This window comes from Rhinolophus hipposideros, assembly GCF_964194185.1.
Source record: "Rhinolophus hipposideros genome assembly, chromosome: 19".
Taxonomy (NCBI): Eukaryota; Metazoa; Chordata; class Mammalia; order Chiroptera; family Rhinolophidae; genus Rhinolophus; species Rhinolophus hipposideros.
In genome coordinates this window covers 54287966-54309686 of record NC_138065.1, presented here as the reverse complement: position 1 = coordinate 54309686, position 21721 = coordinate 54287966, and the positions used below count along the sequence as shown (strand labels likewise).

General features: G+C 48.5%; 1 protein-coding gene across 1 annotated transcript; it reads left to right on the top strand.

Annotated features, from left to right (window-relative positions):
• The first annotated feature begins 2 nt into the window (after positions 1-2).
• On the top strand, positions 3-20670 carry SDHC (succinate dehydrogenase complex subunit C). The gene is made up of 6 exons (XM_081025892.1): positions 3-268; positions 5163-5219; positions 6874-6975; positions 14302-14363; positions 16973-17136; positions 19842-20670. Exons 1-6 carry the CDS (start codon positions 249-251, stop codon positions 19944-19946), a joined length of 510 nt encoding a protein of 169 aa, XP_080882018.1. The 5' UTR covers positions 3-248; the 3' UTR covers positions 19947-20670.
• The last annotated feature ends 1051 nt before the right edge of the window (positions 20671-21721 follow it).

Genomic DNA, 21721 nt, shown 5'->3' with positions numbered 1-21721 from the left:
CCAGTGCGCATGCGCGCAGGGGGACCGCACCCGCGGAGCTCCAGCCTGCGGCTCGTCTGCCGAAACGCGGGCAGGTGCGGGCGGAAGTCGCCTCAGGGCGTGAGGACGCGGGTCGGCCAATGATTGGACTCGGCCGAGCCGGGAGGCTCCCGGCCTTTTGTAGAGCCCGACGTCACGTGGCAGGCCCCGCCCCGCCGCCGTGAGGGGCGGGGCCGCGGGCGTCACTTCCGTCCGGGCCGGAACCCAAGATGGCTGCGCTCCTGCTGAGGTGACTTTCGTGTGGGGCTGGGAGTCGGTGCCGAAGGCCCGCGGGGGAGCCGCGGTGGCCCCGACACCTGCTGACGGCCGTGTAGCCCGTGCGGGGCAGGGGAAGGGCCGGCGCTGTGCCCCTCCCGGGCGCTCCGGGGCCTGGCGCTGCGGGCGCTCGGGCCTTGGGGTCACGGGCCGGTGAGCTCGTCTCACGTGGTGCGGCGGGGTCGCGCGGCTCTGCCCGCGGCTCCCGGCCCCCGTCCGCGGGGCCCCCGCTGCCTCGCCGCCGCCCCCGGGCCCCGGGCAGGGCGCGGCCCGCTTCCTCCTCGGCGTCCCTCCGCCGCCCGCAGGGGTCGGCAGGTGCCTCCCGTGCTGCGCGGAGCCTTTGCGGCCCCGCGGTCGGCGGCGTGGCGCCCCGGGCACGTCCCGGCCTCGTCTGTCCAGGCCGTTTGGGGAAGCCGCCGGTCGTGGAGAGTCGGGGTCAAGGCCGCCGAGACCTGGGCCCGGTGTCCCCGACGTCCTCCAGCGCTCTTTCCGCTCGGGCCCCGGGTGAAAGCGGGCACTTGGCGGAGCTTGTGCTGCGGCGCAGCGGTGCGGTCGGGGCGGCCTCGGTCCCCCGGCCTCGGTCCCCCGTGCCGCCCGCCCCCCGTGTCCCCGCGGCGTGACCGCAGCCGGGTGGCTCGGGGGCGTTTGGTGGGACCGGCGTTCAGCTGGACGCGCCCAGACGGGCCGGGACAGCCCCTCTGAGCACGTTCAGCGCGGCGCCCGGGAGGCAGACGCGGCGCCAGGATTCGGAGCCCAGGACCGGGCTCTTGCGTCGGTGCCGTCCAGGCCCGTCCGGCACGGCCGCCGCCCCGCCCGGGCCTCAGAAGAGCTTTCGCAGGAGGCCTTCCGCCGCCGACGGCGTTTCCAGGGCTCGCAGAGGAGCCGGGGCCTGTCCGCCGCGTGCGGGGGCGACCTCGAAGGCAGCGGCCCTCCCAGAAGCGGGAGCTGCCCTCCGGTTCCCGCAGCGCCGCTGACCCCTCCGTGGGGACAAGTGACGTCGTTGACTACCTGACGCAGACTTCTCATCTGGGAATGAAAAGCGCGACACCCTGGGCCTCATCAGCGCGTGTGCGCGGCTCCGGGGGCTGCGCTGCGCTCTGCGCTCCCACGCAGCTCCCAGGTGGCCGGCGGCGCACAACCAGCTGACGGTGACAGCCCCGGTGACGCTCACTCAGGGAACCACGCGCCAAAGCCACGACGCGCGGTGTTTCCCGGAAGTGAGACCTGGCTGGGCCGTCAGCTCCACTGTGTCTTTTGGAGCAAAAGTTAATACAAGACACGGTCTTGTTTTACTATAATAGAGGACCGGGTCTTATGTGATGTAACATAAAATATAATACCGGTATAATATAAAACTGAGTCTTATATAATATAATGTAACGCCTGGTCTTATGTTAATCTTTGCTCCAAAAGACGCATCAGAGCTTTTGGATCAGATGGTCTGGCGAGGTCTTATTTTTGGGGAAACAGTAGGGAACTGAGCTGAGAGCAGCCAGGCTGCTATGTTCGTGCTGTTTGAGCACAAAGTCACTGAGAATCACTGACCTCTGGACATTGCTCATCGTATTAAAGCTACGTGAAACACCTCTGACATAAGTTGTAACTCTGAATTCATAAGGCTGCTTTTTAAAGTAAGCCTACTCATCCACACACCATTTTCTTGAGCCTCTTCTGTGTGTCAGACATTATTACAGGTGCTGTAGGTGCAAAGTATTCCAGCCTATCGTTGAGCTCAAAGTCTAGCAGAGGAGATAAAGAAATAGATTAATTATTAAGCGACGTAATAAATGTAGACATGGAGATATGAACAAGTGGTGTGGGTCATGGCAGGTGCAGCAAGTAAGGCTAAAGAAATGGTGATGATGTGGTCCGGGAGCATTTGGGCTTGAGGGCTGAGTGTCTGAGGCTGTGAGGCAGGTTCCAGTCAGGGAACAGCATGGACAGAGGCCTGTGGCCCCAAGAAGGCTTGCTCCTCCGAGGTGTAGTGTAGCACCTTGTGTAGATGTGGGCGGCAGAAGGAGACTTGCTGGAAAGTCGGTCCAGAGAGTCGGCCTGGGCATTGCTGAGAAGGCCTTGTTTGGCTGCGGTCTGAACCTTACCTCGAAGCAGTGGGGGAGCCAGTAAAAGACTGGGCAAAAGAGCGATGAAGTCAGTGTTGCTCTTCAGTAAGTACATTAGCTCTGGTTATGTTGAACGATGGGGAGAGGCTGGTGCTGGGACATCAGTTCATGGGGAAATGAAGAGGGTGTGGACTAAATGCCTGGAGTTGCTAGACCCTACTGGTAGCATTGGGTGCTGCCTTGCATGATATGGGCAGTGAGAGAAAAGAAGAGTCGGATGATGACGCGTTGTAGCTTAGGAATTAGCTGGGGCTAATAACTGTCGATCAGAACTTTTATATAAGTGATTGATTGTTCTTCATCGTGCCCTTCAAGGTTATACGTCTGTTTTAGTGTTGCTGTAATCACAGACGTTTATGAAACTTGTTGGCATACCATCAGATTAAGTTTAGAGGTCACATAAGAGAAATTCATTATATTACAGTCACATCTTGTTTCGGACCCAAAATGGTTTTACTCAGTTTGATCACATAGACTTGGCTTTGAATAACTTTTTTCCAAAAGTCAAATCCATTTTCAGCAGATGAATTTTTTTTTATCACCACTGAGGATTTTAAAAAGAATGTGATACAAATTCTAAAGACCTTGGGGGAGGATCGCTTCTCGGCCTTTTTGCTAAGATCGAGTGAAGACCTTGGGGACACCAGGGAAACATCAACACTGTCTTACACGTATGTGGTGTGTTGCAGTTTAGAGAGTGCTCTCCTGTACGTTTTCTCAGGTCGTCTCAGCAGCCAGCAAGGCAGCGGCAGCTAATACTGATCCCGTTTCATGAATGTGAAGGCTGCAGCTCTGACTCGCTCCAGTTGTGTGTCTCATGCAGGGCTGGGACTGCAGTCTGCGTTCTTACTTGGTCTGCTGCTCTTTCTGCATTAAATTTCCCGTCCAGAGAAACTTCAGAAATGGTTGGAGCAAAGGTTATAGTTTTGGGGAGATGTGATGCATTTGGAAAGGGGCAACACTAACTAGACATTGTAAGTTCTGGCCTGTTAATTAAAAGTAAAACAATGCTGTTACTTTGTAGCTACAACACATAAAGCACTGTTTCAGGGTTGGAAAAGGATCCTTTCAGAGCGCCTGGTTTCAGGTGAAAAGGCAAGACCATACCTGCTTCTGTCTGTCACATTTCACTGGAGGTTGTGGACTTTGGGCCGCGGGTGTGTGTCTGTGGGGAGTTTCCATTGGTATTTGTCTGGGACGGTCGCACCAGACAGCGCTGTACATTCCAGCCCACGTGTGCACACTGCCGGGGGCTGAGTGATGGCCGGGCCTGCTGCTGGGAGGAATGCATGCCCCGCAACTCAGTCACAATGGCTCCAATTGAGTTAAAGAGGTTTGTTCCCACTTCTTTCTTTCTGGGAGCCTTGGGTACACAATGTCTGCATTCACCTCTTGTTCCAAAGCTGGAAAGAAGGAAGAGCTGAAGGAAGTGATGGTCGATCATTTTTCCTTCATATTGTGGGCCCTTCCCGTGTCCTAGTGTAAAGCAAAGGGTTCTTGAAATGGTTGTGCGTCTAATAGCAATGGGGCGAGGGACATCCTTGGACCTGGTGAGGTCCATGTTCCCACTGTGCAGTGTGCGTAGTAGGAAACTTGTAGAATCGGTGTGTTTTAATTTTAGTTCCAGGGCTCCATTCTGATAACTTTCTTAAGTGCTTCTGGAAAGAGTGGATAGAATGTGAGTGAAGGAGTGTGGTGGCCGAGCTGCTGTGTGAACTCGGCCTGAGGTAACGTCTCTTCACATAGGACGTCGGGGCACATCTCAGTCTTAGACTCGAGCAGCCGCCGGTCTGGTGATGGTAGATACATTCAAAGGAGTCGAAAACTCGAGTGTCCTCAAGTACCTGTTCACGTGGGTAGTAAGGAGGTCTTTGGGTACTCATGTTTTTCACACGATTATAGGAGAGACTTTTTAACTGGAAGTTCCTCCAGGTTGTTTGCAACATGATGGCAGCTCCTAAAACGAGAGCTTAGTATTTAGGGCCTCCCCTCCACAGACACCCTGTTCTTCAGCCTTTCATTCCTCCAGCTGCCATAGGCGTCTTCTGAAGCTCAGCTGTGTATTTGGAATTGCCGGCGGCTTAATCTGTTGTTTTTTAAACTTGTTTTTTTAACCATCACCTCCTTTTAGAGCTAGCTTTAAAATGTCACTTTCTTAGAAAGAAGAAATATAAAATTTCTCGAAGATACTGTTAAATTAAAAATAGGTGCAAATATATGTCTAGTATTCACCTTTTGTGTAAAAGAAAGAGGAAATAAAAATAGCTATTTGTGCTTGTTTATTTACATGAAAGAACTCTGCAAAACTAAAATATTCAGAAACTAAAATATTCAGTTACTAATAAAAGAAGAAGTAATAGGAAGATTGGGGACATATGTGGGAGGGAAATTTTTATATATATAAAATATTTGAATATATTCCTTTTCAGACTATTAAAGTAAGAAAACAAAAACAAAACAAAGGTCACTTTCTTTACCTCTCTATTGAACATTACCAACTCTGATTATTCCTTTACCTTATATCATTTGTGTTCAGCCAAAATTTTATTTTGCATTTGTAGGTAATATTTGTGATTATTCTCAAGGTATTTAAAGTTGTAGCTCTCCAACTAGAAAGTGATCTCAAGGACACGATACTTCCATTGCTTCCATCTTATTCCTTATTCCCCTCCACCCCTAAGTCTAAGACAGACAGAACAGAGAAGTTGGTCTCTAAATGTGTGCTGACTCTTCACTGTTGTTTTGCAGACAAGTTGGCCGTCGTTGCCTCCGTGCCCACCTTGGTCCTCAGCTCTGTGTCAGAAAGTAAGTTTCTAACTCTATGGGGTTATTATTAACTGACGTTTTTTTCCTCAGGGAAGAGCAGTAGGTTGTTGGCTTAGACTTTAGGGGGACGTACGAGAGTGAGTAGTTGTAGGCGGTTGGCTGAAGCCACAGTGATCACGGTCCCCACTTTTCTCATCTGGTGGTTGAAGAAGGAAGGATAGAATATTTCTTTGGTCTTTTCTTAATTTTCCTCACTTTCAGCCTTTCATTGATTTACTCCAGTTCTTGATTCCTTCCTTGAGGTCTAATTTTCTTCTCTACTTTCTGTTTAGTCTTTCTTCCTTTAATGCTTTTATTCCTTGTAACCTTTAATTTGGGGCAGCTCTCAGGAATTAGCCTTTAAATACATTTCTTCCTGCTATCTTCATTTCCAGCCTGTTGACTTCAACAATGGCCTCTGTGCTGTTTTTTTTTGTTTTTTTTTTTTACTTTTAGTTTTGGAAATATTTTACACATTCATAAAAATTTGAATAATGCAGTGAAGTTCTGTATATCTCTCACCTAGATTCATCAGTTGTTCACATCTGCTGTGTTTACTTATCCCTCCATGTAGTTTAGGTTGTGACATATAAAGTTGGTATTTCTGTAGGTCTACACTGGTCTAGTACTGGCAACTTAATGTGCCTGATATACATGTAATCACTGTTATTATTTTCTCTGAATTCTTTGAGATTAAGCTGCAGACATCATGACATTTTCCTTCTAAATACTTCTCCTAAGAACACGAACATTATGTTATAGAACACAGTAAAATTCTACAAACTCAATGATCAAATTCAGGACATTCATTGATATACTTTTACCCGACATATAGTGGATTTTCAGATTTTCTGTTTGTCCCAAATAATGTACTTTACAGAACTACAGTCCTCCTCTTCCCATTCAGGATCTAGTTAGGCTCACATGTTGTGTTTAATTGTCATATTTCTTTAGGATCCTTCCATCTGGAGCTGTTTCTTAACCTTCGTTTGTCTTTTATGGCATTGACGGCTAGTTGTTTTGTAGAGTGTCTGTCAAGTTGGGTTTGTCTGCTTGTTTTCTAAAGATTAGATTCAAGCTATCAGTTTTGGGCAGGAGTAATACATGAGTGATGTTTATTTTTTGGAGGGGGATGGAATCATGTTTAATACAGGCACATAATAAATTGTTGAACATAGCTACTTAACAGCTGGCTTCAGCCTAGCCCTGTGATGAGGGACACCAAGAAACTAGGCAGACATACTGAGTGGAATGCAGTTCTTGATTTTTGAGAATCTGAAAGGGAGACTTGACGAGCCAGAGGTGGGTGAGATGGCACGTGTGGCCTGGGAGGAGGGCTGTCCATTCTTGTAAACCGTTTGAGGTGTTGTACTTGCTGGTGCCCAGCGAGACAGAAGTCAACGCTTGCCTTGGTGGACCTGTGCATTGGGGGGTGGGAAGAAGTTACCCTCTGATATACATCACTGGGTGACTGAGGTTATATTCATAAATAGCTGAGTCAAACTTGGCATAGAACTAAGGTGAGTGGATGAGTGTGCTTTCCTTTCTCAGTGGGTCCATCCAGCTCAGCTCTCTTTATTTTAACTTTTTCTTACATACAAATTTAAACCAAGTTTACTTTTAATCATTTTAATACCTTCTGGTTTTATTTTAGTGCTGTTCCTTTGGGAACCACAGCCAAGGAGGAGATGGAGAGGTTCTGGAGTAAGAACACTGGTTCAAACCGTCCTTTGTCTCCCCATATCACTATCTACAGGTAAGGCTCTGGGACCGGGGACTGGCCCCCGCTCTCCCTGATTATCCCCCAGATATCTTCTAAGAAGGTGACTAAATTTTGTCTGGTGGCCTTAAAGGGTAATCTCTCCTTCAAAGCTACCATTTGGAAAATTCTGGTAAGTCAAAAAGCTGTTAATTTAAAAACATTATTTTGAAACAATTGCTGATTGTGCGGATGTTGCAGAAACAGCACACAGAGTTCCCGATTACCTTCATGCAGATTCTCGACTTGTCAGCATGTGGGGATGGCAAGTGGAGCGATGACAGTGCCCATTACTCCTGCCTTAGCTTTCTACTCTGTCTGCAGCGAGTGATCACACACTTGGTGGCTAAGCACAACCCATTTCTTAGCTTACAGCTCTGGAAGCCAGAAGGCTGACAAGGTCTCACTGGGCAGAAGTTGGTGTCGGCAGGGCTCTGTCCCGTCTGGGGGCTCCAAGGAGAGAGTGGGCTTCCTTGTCCTTTCCACCTCCTGGAGGTGCTCTGACTTCCTTGGCTTGTGGCTTCTTTCCTCCATCTTAAGAACCAGCAGTGATGGGTCAAGTTCGTCTTCCATCCCATGACTTTGACCCATTGTCACATTTCTTCTCTGACCTGCTCTTCTGCCAGCCTCTTTTAAGGACCCTTGTGATTCCGTCGTTCCCATCCAGGTCATGCAGGATGGACTGCTTGTCTTCAGGTGAGCTTATTAGCAATCTGATTCCCCGTTGCCACAGGCGGTCCCAGGGATCAGAACACACACAGCTTTAGGGTGGCCGTGACGGCAGACCATTGTCCCCTAATGCTCGAGTGTGTGTCTCCAGAATTCAAGGGCGTTCGTAGGACAGCCCTCATAGTTAGGAAGCTGACGTTCGTTCGTGCTCCCATCTGGTCCTCGGGTCCCACTCAGTTGTTGCCAGATGTCCTTCAGAGTCCAGGACCCCACCCAGGCTGATGTATCGTGTTCAGTGGTGTCTAACCTCCGTCAGTAGGGAACAGTTTTCAGTCTTCCCTTATCTCTTAGGACCTTGCCAGTTTTAGGATGTTCCTCAGTTTGGGTCTGCCTGAGGTTTCCCTGTGATTTTTGCGTTTTCGGCGTGAATGCCTCTGAATCTTTGCGGTGCTCTTCTCAGTGCGTTGTATCTGTTATCTTACACACCATTGGTGGCGGTGTAAGTCTTTATCACTGTTAAGGTGCGTCTGCCACTTGGTGTTTATTAGTTAATACTGGTTGTGTGGGGAGACTGAGACTATAAGTACGTCATTTCTCGTCATACTTTTACCCGCCAGCATCTGTTGACGGTACTTGCCTGAATCAGCTATGACTGTGATGGTTGCCAAATTGTGATTTTTCTAATTCCATCATACCTTCCAGATTTATTTATTACTATAGGGTAAAGCTTTCTTTATCAGTATAGACACAAGGATTCCTGAAAGGAAAAAGTCGTTTCTCGTCTACTCTTACGATACCAACTGAGGGAAAAACACCACCATTTCCCCCTATACTCAATACTTCTGACACTAAAGGTGTAGGGGTTTTTCCCACACCAACGGGGTGTCCACACTTCTGTTCTGGCACTAACTTCCGGAAGACCTCACAGATTACAAGACGTCAGTTCCACAAGACGGCCCCACTCAGATGACAGCCCCAAGTCCCAGCTATAAATCAGGGGTTCCCGTGACCCTTCCTTGGGTACAGTGATTTGGGCTCACAGAACTTGGAAACACTCGCGTTAACTGGTTATTATAAAGGGTATTCCAGGTGACAGATGAACAGCCAGCTACCCTTACAGGTGCCTCTGTGTGTCCAGAAGGGTCCTGAGCACAGCAGCTTCTTTCCCCATGGGTTGGGGTGCTCCGCCCTCCTGACATGTGGATCTATTTACCAACTGAAACAGTGGTAACCACATACTTTTGGGATTTTTATGCCCATGCTCACATGGGCATGATCAGTTAACAGCCTCCAGCCCCTCTGCCCTCCCGGAAAAGAAGGCTGAAAGAGGGCTGAAAAGTCCAAGCTTCTGACTGTGTTTTGGTCTTTCTGGTGATAGGTCCCATCCAGAGTCACCTCATTAGAACAAAGGAGGCTCTTACCACCCAGGAAATTCCAATGGATTTAGGAACTGTGGTCAGGAAATAGGGCCAAATACCAAATGTATAGCATAAGATGCTCCTAGCACCCCTATCACTCAGGAGATTATAAGGGTTTTAGGAACTCTGTTTCAGGAACTGGAAACAGAGAGAGAGACAGAGAAATTGATTTCTTATTGTTTTGCCCAAAGGGTTCCAGTGTTATTCTCATCTATTTGGATGTTCAGATTGTCCTAGATTTGGCTACTGGGAGTCCTCAAGATGGCTCCTGTGAAATCAAGGTCTGGGTGTGAATGTGCTCGTTGCGACCAGCGTGTCATGGCTTCCAGGCCCTTTCAGTAGAAGGAGCCAGGGTACATAGATGTGCGGACCCTGGCACGTGCGGAAGTGGGTATCTGTTACCACCCTCAGAAATAGCTCTGACAGCTGTTATGCTGGTGTCTTCCCCCAAAAAACCTTTGGATCTGCTCCTTTTTAGCTAACCCAGCAAAGTCGCTTTAGCTCTGCTACGCTCTTTCCTTGGATTACTGCCAGGGAGGCCGGCCCTTCACCGCCTCCACAAATACCACAGCCCTTGAGATATTTTTCCAAGCTGGATTCCAGAAATAATTCTGAGTGCAGAAATTGGACATTCTACTGAAACAGAAGGATACTAATATGTGATCTCAGTCCTTGCTACTTTTTGTTAAGAGAAGAAAGATTTGGGGGAGGATTGCAATGGGGAAGAACTTGCCAGATCGTTCTGAGTCTGTACTTAAAGCCATGGCCTCTCACAGGCTGTACACAGACGGTCGAGACCTGGTGAGATGGGTCTTTCTCTCTGCCTATTATTTGTTCTTCCAGTTTTGAAACTCTAGACATCTTTGTGGGAGAAAACAAGTAGCAGGGAAACATGGGGCTGTATCCACCATGACGTGTCTGAGGAACAAGTCTAAGATATCTGGGATCCTGTTTTCTGATACTAACTTTCAGAGTTGTTTGGAGGAGGCATGGAAGTAAGTGGTTAAGTCAACAGTTTTTGAAGCACTCTTTATCTCTTAATAAATCGAGTCGGCTTATAAAAGCAAAAGTGTATCCAGAGATTAAGTTATCAGGAGAGCAAGAGTCTTTCAAAATGATATTAGAAAAAGTTTTTAAACACTCAAGCATTGGAAGCGTTCTGAGATTTTAATCTGATCACCAGCCCCATTGGTTCTGAGTGCCACTTGGCACTCTGGGCCTCCCGCTGAGCTTCTGTGGGCACTTGTGAGGGGCTGGCCCTGCAGACTGCATTGTGGCAACAAAGCAGCTGTGCTTTGATCTGTTTTATATGCTGGGTTTTTGCATCTGAAGAAAGGGTGCTGCTCAAAAAAAAGATTTAAAAGCCAGTATTGTCCCTATCAAGTGAATTTCCTCTGCAGTATTTTCACGAACGGTTGTCTGCCTATGTTTGCACACCTCCAATGGCAAGGAACTCATAGCACCCTTTTCCAATGTGGGAATTTCACTTATTAAGCCCATTTTCCTCCCTCACAACCTTTCGTTGATTTTGAATATCTTTTCATGTGCTTATTGGCACATGTGGTGCTTATTTGTATTACGGTGGTGCAAAAGTCATTGCAGTTTTTGCAGTTACTAACCTTTTAAACTGCAGTTACTTTTGCACCAACCTAATGTATCTTTGGAAAAATGTATATTCAAGTTCTGTGCTCTTTTTTAAATTGGGCTGTCTTTTTTTTTTTTTTAAACACCTTTATTTTATTTATTGATTAATTGGTTAAGCGTGAAGGAGTTTATTACATTAATGCTGGGAACACAGATTTGTTGTGATGGGACCAGGTTTGAAAGTGATCTCAGAATCCTGCCTAGGACTGTTTTAAAGAGAAAACTGCCACCACCGCTAAGTCTTGGGAGTCACATCTGTGCTGCTGCTTCTGTGTGGGTGTGGCCTTTCTGTAACTTACTGCTGCCGGAGGGTAACTTTTTTTGTTGTGGGTGAGTACATGGAACACGAATTTGCTGTCCAGTTCAGTGGTGTTAAGTACACGCTCACTGTCGCTCAGGCGTCCCCACTGTGCTCTCGTCTTTCCAGACTCCCGTAAACAGTTCCCAACACCCCTGTCCCCAGCCTCTGGCAGCCCCCACTCAACTTCATGTCTTTAGAATCTGACCACTCTAGGACCTCAGAAAATAGAGTCGCACAACGTTTGTCTTTCTGAGTCCGGCTTATTTCACTGAGCATAATGTCTTCACGGTTCCTCCAGGTTGTACGTATGTTGGAATCCAACTTGCTCTAAAGCTGAACAGTACTGCATTGTGCCGAGGACACAGTGGTGACCGTGACACGATGGCTTCTGCCTTTGGTCGTCATGGGTGGTGCTGCTGCGAACGTGGAGGTGCAGATGTCTCTTTGCATCTCTGCTTTCAGCTCCTTTGGGAAAATCCCAGAGTTGGAGTTGCTGATCATATGGGGATTCTGTGTAATTTTTTTGTGGAGCGGCATGCTGTTTGCACGGGCTGCACCAGTGTGCCTTCCCTCCAGCATGAGGAAGCTTCCAGTTTGTCCAAACCCTTGCCATGAGTTTTTGATCATAAATGCCCTAATAGGCGTGAGGAGACATCTCGCTGTGGCTTTGATTTCCGTTTCCGTGATGACTAGTGACAGGCAGCCCGTTTTCATGTGTCTGTTGGCCATTTATGAGTCTCCTTTTGGTTCTTGATGGTACTTGCAATCCAATTGGTAGATCAGTTGCCGAAATTCATATATCCTGTGTCTCTAGCTTTCTTTGATTACCATTCTACTCAGAGTCAGAAAAGGAAATAGAATGAACACACTGCAAATCAGTAGCTATTTGCGGATGCTCTGAGTGTGCTCGTATCTTAGGAGCTAGAAATACAAAGATGAATAAGAATCTGTGTGCAAAGGAGCTCGGGGGTATTCCCTGAAAGACATCTTTCCTAAGAGAAATCATACTGCTCCTAGTGATCGCCTTTTCTCTAAGAGAGTTAAAAGAATCTTGATTTTCTGTACTAGACTCTCACCTAGTGTGCGAACAGGAAATAGTGGGGACAACTTCGTAGCTTTTGCTGTGACATCTGAGGCCTCGTAGGAAACACGGGCTGGGCCGAGTCGCTCTGCACATCCACTGACTCGCATGTCTGGGGTTGGTTCTGGCTGTTGGGGCCTCCTTTTCTGTCCCCCCTGGGCCTTGCATAGGACTCTGGGCTTCATCACAGAGTGAGGGGCAGAGGGAAGGGGATCTGGGAGCAGGCAGTGTCGGCACTGTGTTTCTGGAGGCAGTCCGTCATGGCGCCCTGCCTGGGTTCGAGGTGCCAAATACCTGCCTGATGGCGCAAGGAGTTACAAGATTCTGGAAGATCATGTGGGACTGGAAATCATTGCGTGGTTATTTGGAAAATAAAACCTCCCTCGCCTACTCTGCACTAGGCTCACCAGGCCACGGTTTTAGCCATGTTAGGAAATTAGGGTAACATTTGGCTTCAGAAGTTTCTCACATCACACAAGATCTCGGGATAGTGCCTGTATTTCATGGTGGCTCTTTCGGTAGCGGATTTAACTGTCTGGCCAGGAGCCCTAAGTGTGTTTGGAATGCTAAGCGATGTCTTCCAGTTTCCCCACCTCTTTCTTTTTTTTTTTTTCAGTTCTCTCAAATCAATATTTGTTCTTTCTTTTTCAGTGTGATAATCATTCTCTTTGATAATAGTTGAGCAATCTACTTTACACTCTGTCATCCATTAACATAAAGCTGCCCACCCAGTTGGGAGGCTTGCTTCCCCCGAGGACAATTTTAAAAGCCCCTTTTTGTTGTCCTTGACATGTTTGCAAGCCTCAGCTCATTCTGGGTTTTAGTCTCCTGATTTTTCTAGCCAAATCATGTCATTGTTCTCTGCTTGTCCTTTGTTATGTGGCTCTTCTTCTGCCTTTTATTTTTATCGTGTTAAATCGGTGTTAATCAGAGTGGTGTCTAGTCAGTTGTTTGGTTTCTTTGGACATTACTCCTTCTTGTGACCGTTTTCACTCCACCATCTCGATTTCTTTTTGAGATCTTTTTAACCCACTTGCGTCGCTTCCCTTCAGTGGTCTGCTGAGGTGCAGCATCTGTGTCTAAGCAGTCTTTCCAGGGTGGGGAGACTCCTGTCCTCCCCCTGAGCGGGAGAACTGGGTGCAGGACATGGCGGTGTGGGAACTCTTTGGCAGATCGGTAATTTGGAACATGATTTCAAAAGCAGTTTGATGACAGAGTATTTCAAAACTACTGTGCATTAAGAAACATATACTAAATCCAGCAAAATTGGATTTGAAAATCTGGAATAGGTGATTTATTAAGGAATAAATAGTATGTTCAGTTTGGATCTTTTGGGGTGTGTAATAAAAGAGAGTTTCATGGATGCAGAGAACAAACTGATGGTCACCAGATGGGAGGGGGTGGGGACCTGGGCGAAAAGGTGAAGGGATTAAGAAGTACAAATTGGTCATTACAAAATAGTCCTGGGGATGGAAAGTACAGTATGGGGAATAGAGTCAACAATATGGTAATAACTATGTGTGGTGTCAGGTGGGTACTAGACTAGTTGGGGATCACTTTGTTAATTATATAAATATCTAACCATTGTGCTTTACACCTGAAACTGATAGGATATTTTATATCAACTGTAATTGAAAAGTAAGTATAAAAAACACAGAAAAGAGAGTTGAGGGATGACTGCATGTTATGTGAAGCAGTGAATAAATAAAACTCACTTAGGTTTTTTCTAGTTCAGTTTTATGATGGGAGAAACGGAAGGACCCAGTGGGTTGTATTCAGGTGATTATTTTCTCACCGTGTACAACTTGAAGTGCATCTTTGACCCATGTTGTTTCTATTTACAAGAGGAGGAGTGTGAGTTATAACTGATCTGGGCTCTCAGCCCTGTCAATGGTGCAGTCTGGTACAAGGAAAGGATGCTTCTTAAATAGATCAGCGTTCTTCTTTTCAGACTAGAAAGTGGAAACACACGAATGTGAAAGCTGTTTGTGTTTGTGTATAAATACCGTGTTTCCCCAAAAATAAGACATAACCGGAAAATAAGCCCTAGCATGATTTTTCAGGATGACATCCCCTGGACATAGACCCAGCCTTGTTTTCGGAGAAACACGGTAGGGTCTCTCTCTGAGGTGGTTTGATTCTCTTTGCCAAAGTGGACACTCAGAGTGTCACCTTCTCCTTTTTAATGGCCTTCGTGTGTTTCTTTGCAGTTGGTCTCTTCCCATGGCGATGTCCATTTGCCACCGTGGCACTGGTGTGGCCTTGAGCGCAGGTATGTCTGTGTGTGTTTATGAACACGCACACACACAGCACACGCATGCACACACACTTCTTTGAAGAACTTGGCTGTTCCTTTGGCGCTAGGCACTGCCCCCTTTGCAACTCAGCAACTTGATTTAGAGAGCGACTTGACTTAGGTAGCTTAGTTTATTCTCTAAACCTCAGTTTACTCCTCCTAAGATGGGCATGCTCATGATGCCCATCCCAGAATTGATGTGGTCTCAAGAAACTACTCTGGATGTTGACTTCCAGAAACAGGGATGAGAAGCATGATACATTTAGTAGCAACAGTCTCTTAGAAGGTGCCGTGCTCTGGGCCAAATGGCAGAATCGGGTCGTTTGGCCTGAAGTGAAGTCGGTCCTGGCAATTGGGACTTTGCCTTCCGGTGGTGCTCCTGCAATCTGTTTTTCACACAACAGCAAGACAAGGAAAACCTTTTGAAAACAAATTGAACCATGTCACACTTAGAGTCTTCCTTAGATTAAAATTCTGGTCTCCGGTAAGGCCTAAGATGCCTGACTTATCCTGGCCGTGCTCCCAGGCTCCTCTGCTTCAGCCACACTGGTCTTTGCAGCTGTGGCTTGGGCCGTCGTGCATCTCAGCCTGACCGGAAGTGTTCACCCCTGCTGTGCGTGGTTCTTTCCTCCCCTTAGATCTCAACAACATTGTCAGGTCAGAGAGCACTTTGCCACCATATCTAAGGTAGTAGCTTCCGTTTCTAGTTCTGTTATCAACTTTCTTGTTAATTTTCTATTTCACACTATTCCTTCATAGTTCTTTTTGCACTGGTGGTTTCTTTCATAGTTTTTACATAATTTGTAATTATTTTGTTAGCTTAATTATTTTTTTTAATTTTTTTTTTAAGATTTTTTTTTTTTATTGGGCAATGAGAACAGGACTTTATTGAGGAACAGTGTGTACTTCCAGGACTTTTTTTTTTTTTTTTTTTTCAAGTCAAGTTGTTGTCCTTTCAATCTTAGTTTAGCTTCAAGTTGTCATTTCAGTTAGTTGTGGCTCAGTGCCAGGTCCAGTTGCGTAGCAGGGGGCGCAGCCCACTATCCCTTGCAGGAGTCAAACCAGCAACCTTGTGGTTGAGAGGACGTGCTCCAACCAACTGAGCCATCTGGGAGCTCAGTGGCAGTTCAGCTCAAGGTGCCATGTTCAATCTTTAGGTGCACGGGGCGCTGCCCACCATCCCTTATGGGATTCGAGGTATCGAACTGGCAACCTTGTGGTTGGGAGACCACGCTGCAACCAACTGAGCCATCCGGGAGCTCAGCGGCAGCTCAGCTCAAGGTGCCCTGTTCAATCTTAGTTGTAAGAAGCGGAGCCTACCATCCCTCACGGGACTCGAGGAATCTTGTGATTGAGAGCCCACTGGCCCATGTGGGAATCGACTCGTCAGCCTTCGGAGTTAGGAGCATGGTGCTCTAACCCCCTGAGCCACTGGGCCGGCCCCTGTTAGCTTAATTTTTATAAATCTGTCTCTTTTACTAGACTAAACTCTTAGAGAGTGGGGCCTGCATCTATCCATTTTCCATTCATACCCTCCAGCGCTCAGGAAATTTCCTCCTGAGATTTCCTTCATGCTTAGGAAATCTTTCCTTACTAGTGAATACACCCACGTGAACCAGTTTGCTTCTGGTGGTCATTTCAGAAAGAACGGTTCACTCCTCCTACCTTCTAATTAATCCCCTGGTGTACGCTGGGAATTGGGTAGTGACAATAATAGCCTCTACCCTCAAGAGTCGGGGAGTCTACAGAGTAAAACAAGTAAATATTTATAATGCACTGTGGTTACTTTTTAATAGAGATACGAGATCCCAGAGGAGAGACCAACCGAAGGAGTTGGAGCGCTTGAAAGAAGGATGAGTAGGAAGTTCATGCAGGAGGTAGAGGAGGGCATTCCCACAGAGACGACCTTGGGTACGGGCACAGCTGGGTGTGTCGTCTGAGAGCAGTGTCTCTAGGGAAGTGGGATGTGCCCAGACAGTGCAGGACCGCCTGCCATGCTGTGAAGTCTGGCCTGGGTCCTCTAGGCCATGGGAAGTCATGAAGGTGCCTGTCCTCATTTGCTCCTGTCAGGACAAGCTGGCCTAGACGAAGCCACGGTGAGGGATCTACTCAGCCTGCAGAGATGGGGTGGCCAGTGAGAAATTGAAAAGGCATGATGACACTAGTTTGACTTTCAAAGAGAATTTATTGAAAAAGAACTTTACACGCAGTCCTTTAAAGGATGGAAAGAGATGGCTAGTACCACTCTTCCACTGCTCTGATTCTGTAGGGATTAAAATACTAATGATTTTTCATAGTGACAGATGGTATAAAATCGAGGTGAGATTAGGTCAACTCAGTATGAATGAGACGGGGGAAGGGTAACTGACAAGATACAGCATCCAGCCATGAAAAGGGCATCAGAACCCGAAGCTGGGATGCCAGACGACGGGTGCCAGAGGAAGGCCCCTGCCCATGGAGTGTGCTGTTGGCAGAATGGGTCCCAAGTGGCCCTGCATGTTTTGGACCTTCCTGGAGCCCCGGTCTGCATGCTGTTAGTGGTCGCTGGAGGGCAGCTGTGATGGGCTTGCTCTTTATCTCCTCAGGGGTCTCTCTTTTTGGCTTGTCGGCCCTGGTGCTGCCCGGGAACTTTGAGTCTTACTTGGAACTCGTGAAGTCCCTGTGTCTGGGGCCGGCACTGATCCACACGGCCAAGTTTGCTCTTGTCTTCCCTCTCATGTATCACACGTGGAATGGGATCCGACACTTGGTAAGTCCACTGAGGTCTGCACCTTTCCTGGCTGAGGGGATCGACAGGCTGCAAGGACTGCCCCACTGTCTGCGTTAGTGCCCTGCTCAAGGTCGGCTGTGCTAGCCCTCTGTCCAGGGGCCGTTGGGGAAAGCCAGACGAGACCCTGTGCTGCTGATGCAGCGGGGCCTGTATGGGCCTGGCAGAGACGCATGGTCTCTCAGCCCGAACACGTCCTGTTTCAGGAGGGATGTTACAAAAACAGGCCCCTGAAGCCAGGTCATAGCCTGGCATAGAAGGCGGGTTTATTAGGTAGATAATTGGCACCTGTTGCGTCTGGCTCTGTTCTGGACACGGGGGTTCAGGTTGCTTTCAGTCCCACACTCCTGTCAGCCCAGAGGGACGAGCTGGGCTTGTGTCAGACATCCTGACCTGTGTTACCTTGACATTGGGTTATATCAACTGTTTTTGTCTTTTATTTGTTTTGAGCTGTTGGAGACAACGGGGCCAACTTGAACAGAAACGGGTTGCCTCTGGCCTCAAACTTTAAGGTTGGCTTTAGGAATCTTTCGATGACTCCCACGTGACCTTGGGGTCAGTCGGACTGGTGTCCCCTCCTCTTTATGAAGGGGATTAGCCCCTCCTCCAGCCCTCAGATTTCCTGGTCTGTGGTCTCCCTCTCTAGTCTTGCTTCCTTTCTCTGAAGATGAGTACAATCCCCTTCTTGCTGATTTTCCGTTACAGCCTGAGCCATCTCTCACCTGGATGCTTTTGCCTTAGTTTGACCTTGTATAACTTCTTCATTAGAGTCTAGAGACAAGTACTTTCTGAATTTCAGTCCGGTCCGCTGGGCAGATTAATGGAATTGGAGGAGTGAGAGATCCATGGCCTGTGAGACTAAGCGCATCTACCGTCTGTCCCCTGGGGCAGGGTTCCCTTTGACCCCTGATAACTTGACCTCTCTGAGGGGAGGACGTTTCCATCACAGCCTTCTTGTCCCACAGAGCCAAGCTCTGCTGAGAACCACTGCTCAGCTTCCTCTGTCACGTCCTGGCTCAGGCAGGGGCTCGACCTGGGGTAGGAAGGCCCAGAGGTTTTGCAGAGTCTCAGAACTAAGTTAGTCTTTTCTTAAGCCCTTAAATCTGCCTTAGTTTTTGCTTCTGGCAGGTACTAGTTCTGAGTGTGGGTCAGCGTTGTATCTGTTCTCTGGGACAATCGGAGCTTATGCTCCCTTGACAGCCACCTTGCCAGAAGATCTGGTGGGGGTGTGGAGAAGTGGTGCATCTCGGGCATTCTAGAGCACGTCCCCGTCACCACCAGCCAGTGGGACTCAAGTTTTGCAAAACACTTGGCCCTAGCAAACAGCTTTCTGTGGAATCTGCTCGACTCCTCATCTGAAGTGGGTAGAAGCTCTTTGGGGCTGAGCTGGGGCATCTTCTCATCCGGCTTTTTTCCTGGACTCTAACTTTTCTCTGAAATACTCCTAGTTGACTTAGTTTCACAGAGTGGGCGTGGCGGGGGCAGTGAAGTATGGAAAGGGGGGAACCTGAAGAGTCTGCTGTTACCACGGGACCTGTCAGCAACTTGAGCACAGTGTGTTACCATCCCTGGGGCACAGGAGTCTAGATCAGGGTTTTTAAAATTGTGGTTTTTGACCCAGTGGCTAGAAAATCATTTGAGTGGGTTACTGCCAAAAAAAAAAGAAATTTAAATAGAATATCATGTGTGGAAGGTAGCACACACAGTACTGGTGAATACTGTTTATCATTCCATGAATTTCTGTACATATGTTAAAAAACAACATTCAACTGAATAAATGGTAAAAGTCTTACTGGCTTTATTAAGCGAAGCATGAGTCTGGCAGAAAGATCAGAACTTCGAGGGTTGTACAAAATGGAAGGTTTTTATAGGAAAAAGGTGGAGCAAGGGAGTTACTAACAAAAGAAAGGAGTATTTTGGGGCCTGGACACCTTTTCTGTGTGTGAAGAGATCGCCTCCTCTTCTGTGGGGATGTGATGGATGACCTCACTGGTGCTTGGCCAGAACGTTCCCGACTGGTTAAGATGAGGTTTCTGGGAGAGCTGACACACAGATCAGGTGTTACTTCTAGGCCTGGCTTCATGGGCTAGAGCACAAGTGACGCGGTGTTGGGCCTGTGGTTTTTTCTTTACACATATATACGGGGTACTAACTGAAAAGTTACTTCTTAGTGGGGGTCACAGTCAAAACAAAGTCGAGGGGTAGTTGTGGATCCCAGAGTTCTTCAGAGCACTGGTCCTGTGCTGGATGAGTGGACGGGCTGCCCCAGGAAGTCACGTGTATCATACCCACAGTTTGGAGAGTCAGTGTACGTGAGTGAATTGTTTGACAAGTCTTACAGTTAAATGTTTACCGTGTTTATCTGACCACAGAACTTTCTTAGCCCGTGTAACGCTTTCGGCATACTGAGGAGCTAGTTTGCGCAGGAACACGCTTTAGGATACACTGACCTGGCTTTGTCGTCAGGAGGGAAGTGATGTGTTCAGTCTGGAAGTTTCAGTGGAGGCTGAGGATGCCTCTCTGTCACATGCTGAGTAGGTGTGTTGAAGGTGAAGGTGGCCTTTGGGGGCTCTCTAGACTCACCTGAGAGGTGTCACCTGGTCCTTTAGGTGGTGTTGCTTTCTGTAAAGGGAGCTGTGACGGTGACCAGGGCCCTGATCGCTGCGAGTTGTTTTCTTTCTCTGCAGATGTGGGACCTAGGAAAAGGCCTGAAGATCCCGCAGCTGTACCAGTCGGGTGTGCTCGTCTTGGTTCTTACCGTGCTGACCTCTGCTGGGCTGGCAGCCATGTGAAGAGGTGAAGCTCCCAGCAGCATCTTCAGATCATCCGCTCACCTGTCTTCCTGTTGGGCTCTTACCTCCCCCTCACCCCCCCCCCCCGCGGGCGAAGTCCTCCTGATTTGTGTAGACCCTTCTGTGCTTGCACAGCCCCTGTAGCTCAGCATTACAGTACCTTCTAGAACCACAGCAGTGGGGAAGGGTCTGCTTTCCCCTTGTTTCTAAAGACGGAAAGACAGCGGAATCCCCCTTCCTGCCCCACCCCGTGCAGCCCACTCTGGGCCCCGGAGCCCTCATTCTCTCTCCATATTGGGTCTTAATTTGTGCTGAGGGTCAGCTTTGGCTCTTTCTTCCTAAGACGGTAGAAACAATGCCAGCTCTGTGGCTGTGCGGTGGGGACTGGGGCGGGAGGGACTGTGGGTGCCACTGCCTGTGGGCTGCTGGCTTAAAGGGCCACTCTGTTCATTGGTCAGAGCCCCGGTCTTCAGCGCCCACACAGTGTGACTGAAAGGAGCGGGGTGGGGTGGAGGAAACCAGCCTGTCCCGCCAGAGGGCAAGGTGGTTTTGGGGGCAGGTGCATTGAGGGGAAGATGCAAAAGGGAGATGCAGAAGTTAACGTTGAAAGTTGTTCATGTTCCTTGCATTTCCGGAAAAATAAGCCTCTTATTGTCATGTTTTCTAACCCAAATTCATGTGACATCTTTTTCTGAAACAATTAAAGTGATCATTTTGTCTTTGACTCGCCTTGAAATCTGGAGGGACCAAGCGTGGCGGTTGAGAGAAGCCAGTTCCCCCTCCCTCTGGTCTCAGGCATTTTCCCCCCCATTTGTACCTTTCTCAGGAGAGAAATGGTTTATTCTACAACTGGGAAAATTTTCAGGGTGTTGGATGCAAGTAGCAAGGATTTACTATCACGTGGAAGCCTCAGAACAGGAAGGCGTGAGAGCAGGAAGTAAGTGCGTGGAGCGCTTGTGGGCTGTGAAAGGACCCAGACCCCACAGAGAGCTGCTTCTAAGCGCCACGGTACAGCTCAGCCAGCTGTGCTCCAGGGAGGGAGCCAGAGGACTGGTGCAGGTGACAGCTAAGGGACCATGAGCTAAGGATGCAGATTAGCAGAGCGAGGAGAGATTGAAAAAGCAGGGATTGTGAAAACCTGGCAGACATTACAGTGAGGAAACGTGCTGCTTTTATCCAGAAAGGCCAGGCTTTTGGGTCCTCAGCTCCCGTGGCAGCAGTGGTGTGTGGACAGTCTGGAAAGTCTGGGTGGCAGAACTGTCTTGTCCGCCACTCCGTTGGTGGCCCACCAGTTCACGCTGTGGGTGGAGAGGAGTCGCAGCGACATGTTTGGTTTCCATTGCAGAGGAGACCTTCCAGGTGACGCAGGGGTCCTAGGTCCCAGGTCTCGGGCTCCAAGTGGTGATCAGTCTCCCCTTTTGCTAGACTGGTCCTCGGCCGTCTTTGTGGGCGTCCTCAGGCCCAAACCATATGTCCCGTGTGCTTGTCCTTGGAGTGAGGGACCAGGTTCGCAAAGGGACCCTTTGGCACTGGGGCTGGGAACCTTGGGCAAGGGCCCTGAATGTCACCGCCAGTGGCAGGAAGATGCAGGATAGGGGCGCTGCTGAGCAGGACTCAGAGGCTGGGAGTGGACAGGGCACTTGTTGCCCATTTCGGTGGCTTCTCACCATTTGGGTGATTGGGGCCGGGAGTGGCAGAGTGATTCTCACATTTGTATTCTGACCTAAATGTCTACTTACCTTCTCCTCACTGTTTTTCGTCTGTGTCTTCTAATC

Excerpts from the sequence above, each read along its gene's own strand:
- SDHC (XM_081025892.1), top strand. The coding sequence starts at position 249 with ATGGCTGCGCTCCTGCTGAG. Across the intron at positions 269-5,162 it reads ATGGCTGCGCTCCTGCTGAG|ACAAGTTGGCCGTCGTTGCC; the intron begins GTGACTTTCGTG and ends GTTGTTTTGCAG. Across the intron at positions 5,220-6,873 it reads CCTCAGCTCTGTGTCAGAAA|TGCTGTTCCTTTGGGAACCA; the intron begins GTAAGTTTCTAA and ends GTTTTATTTTAG.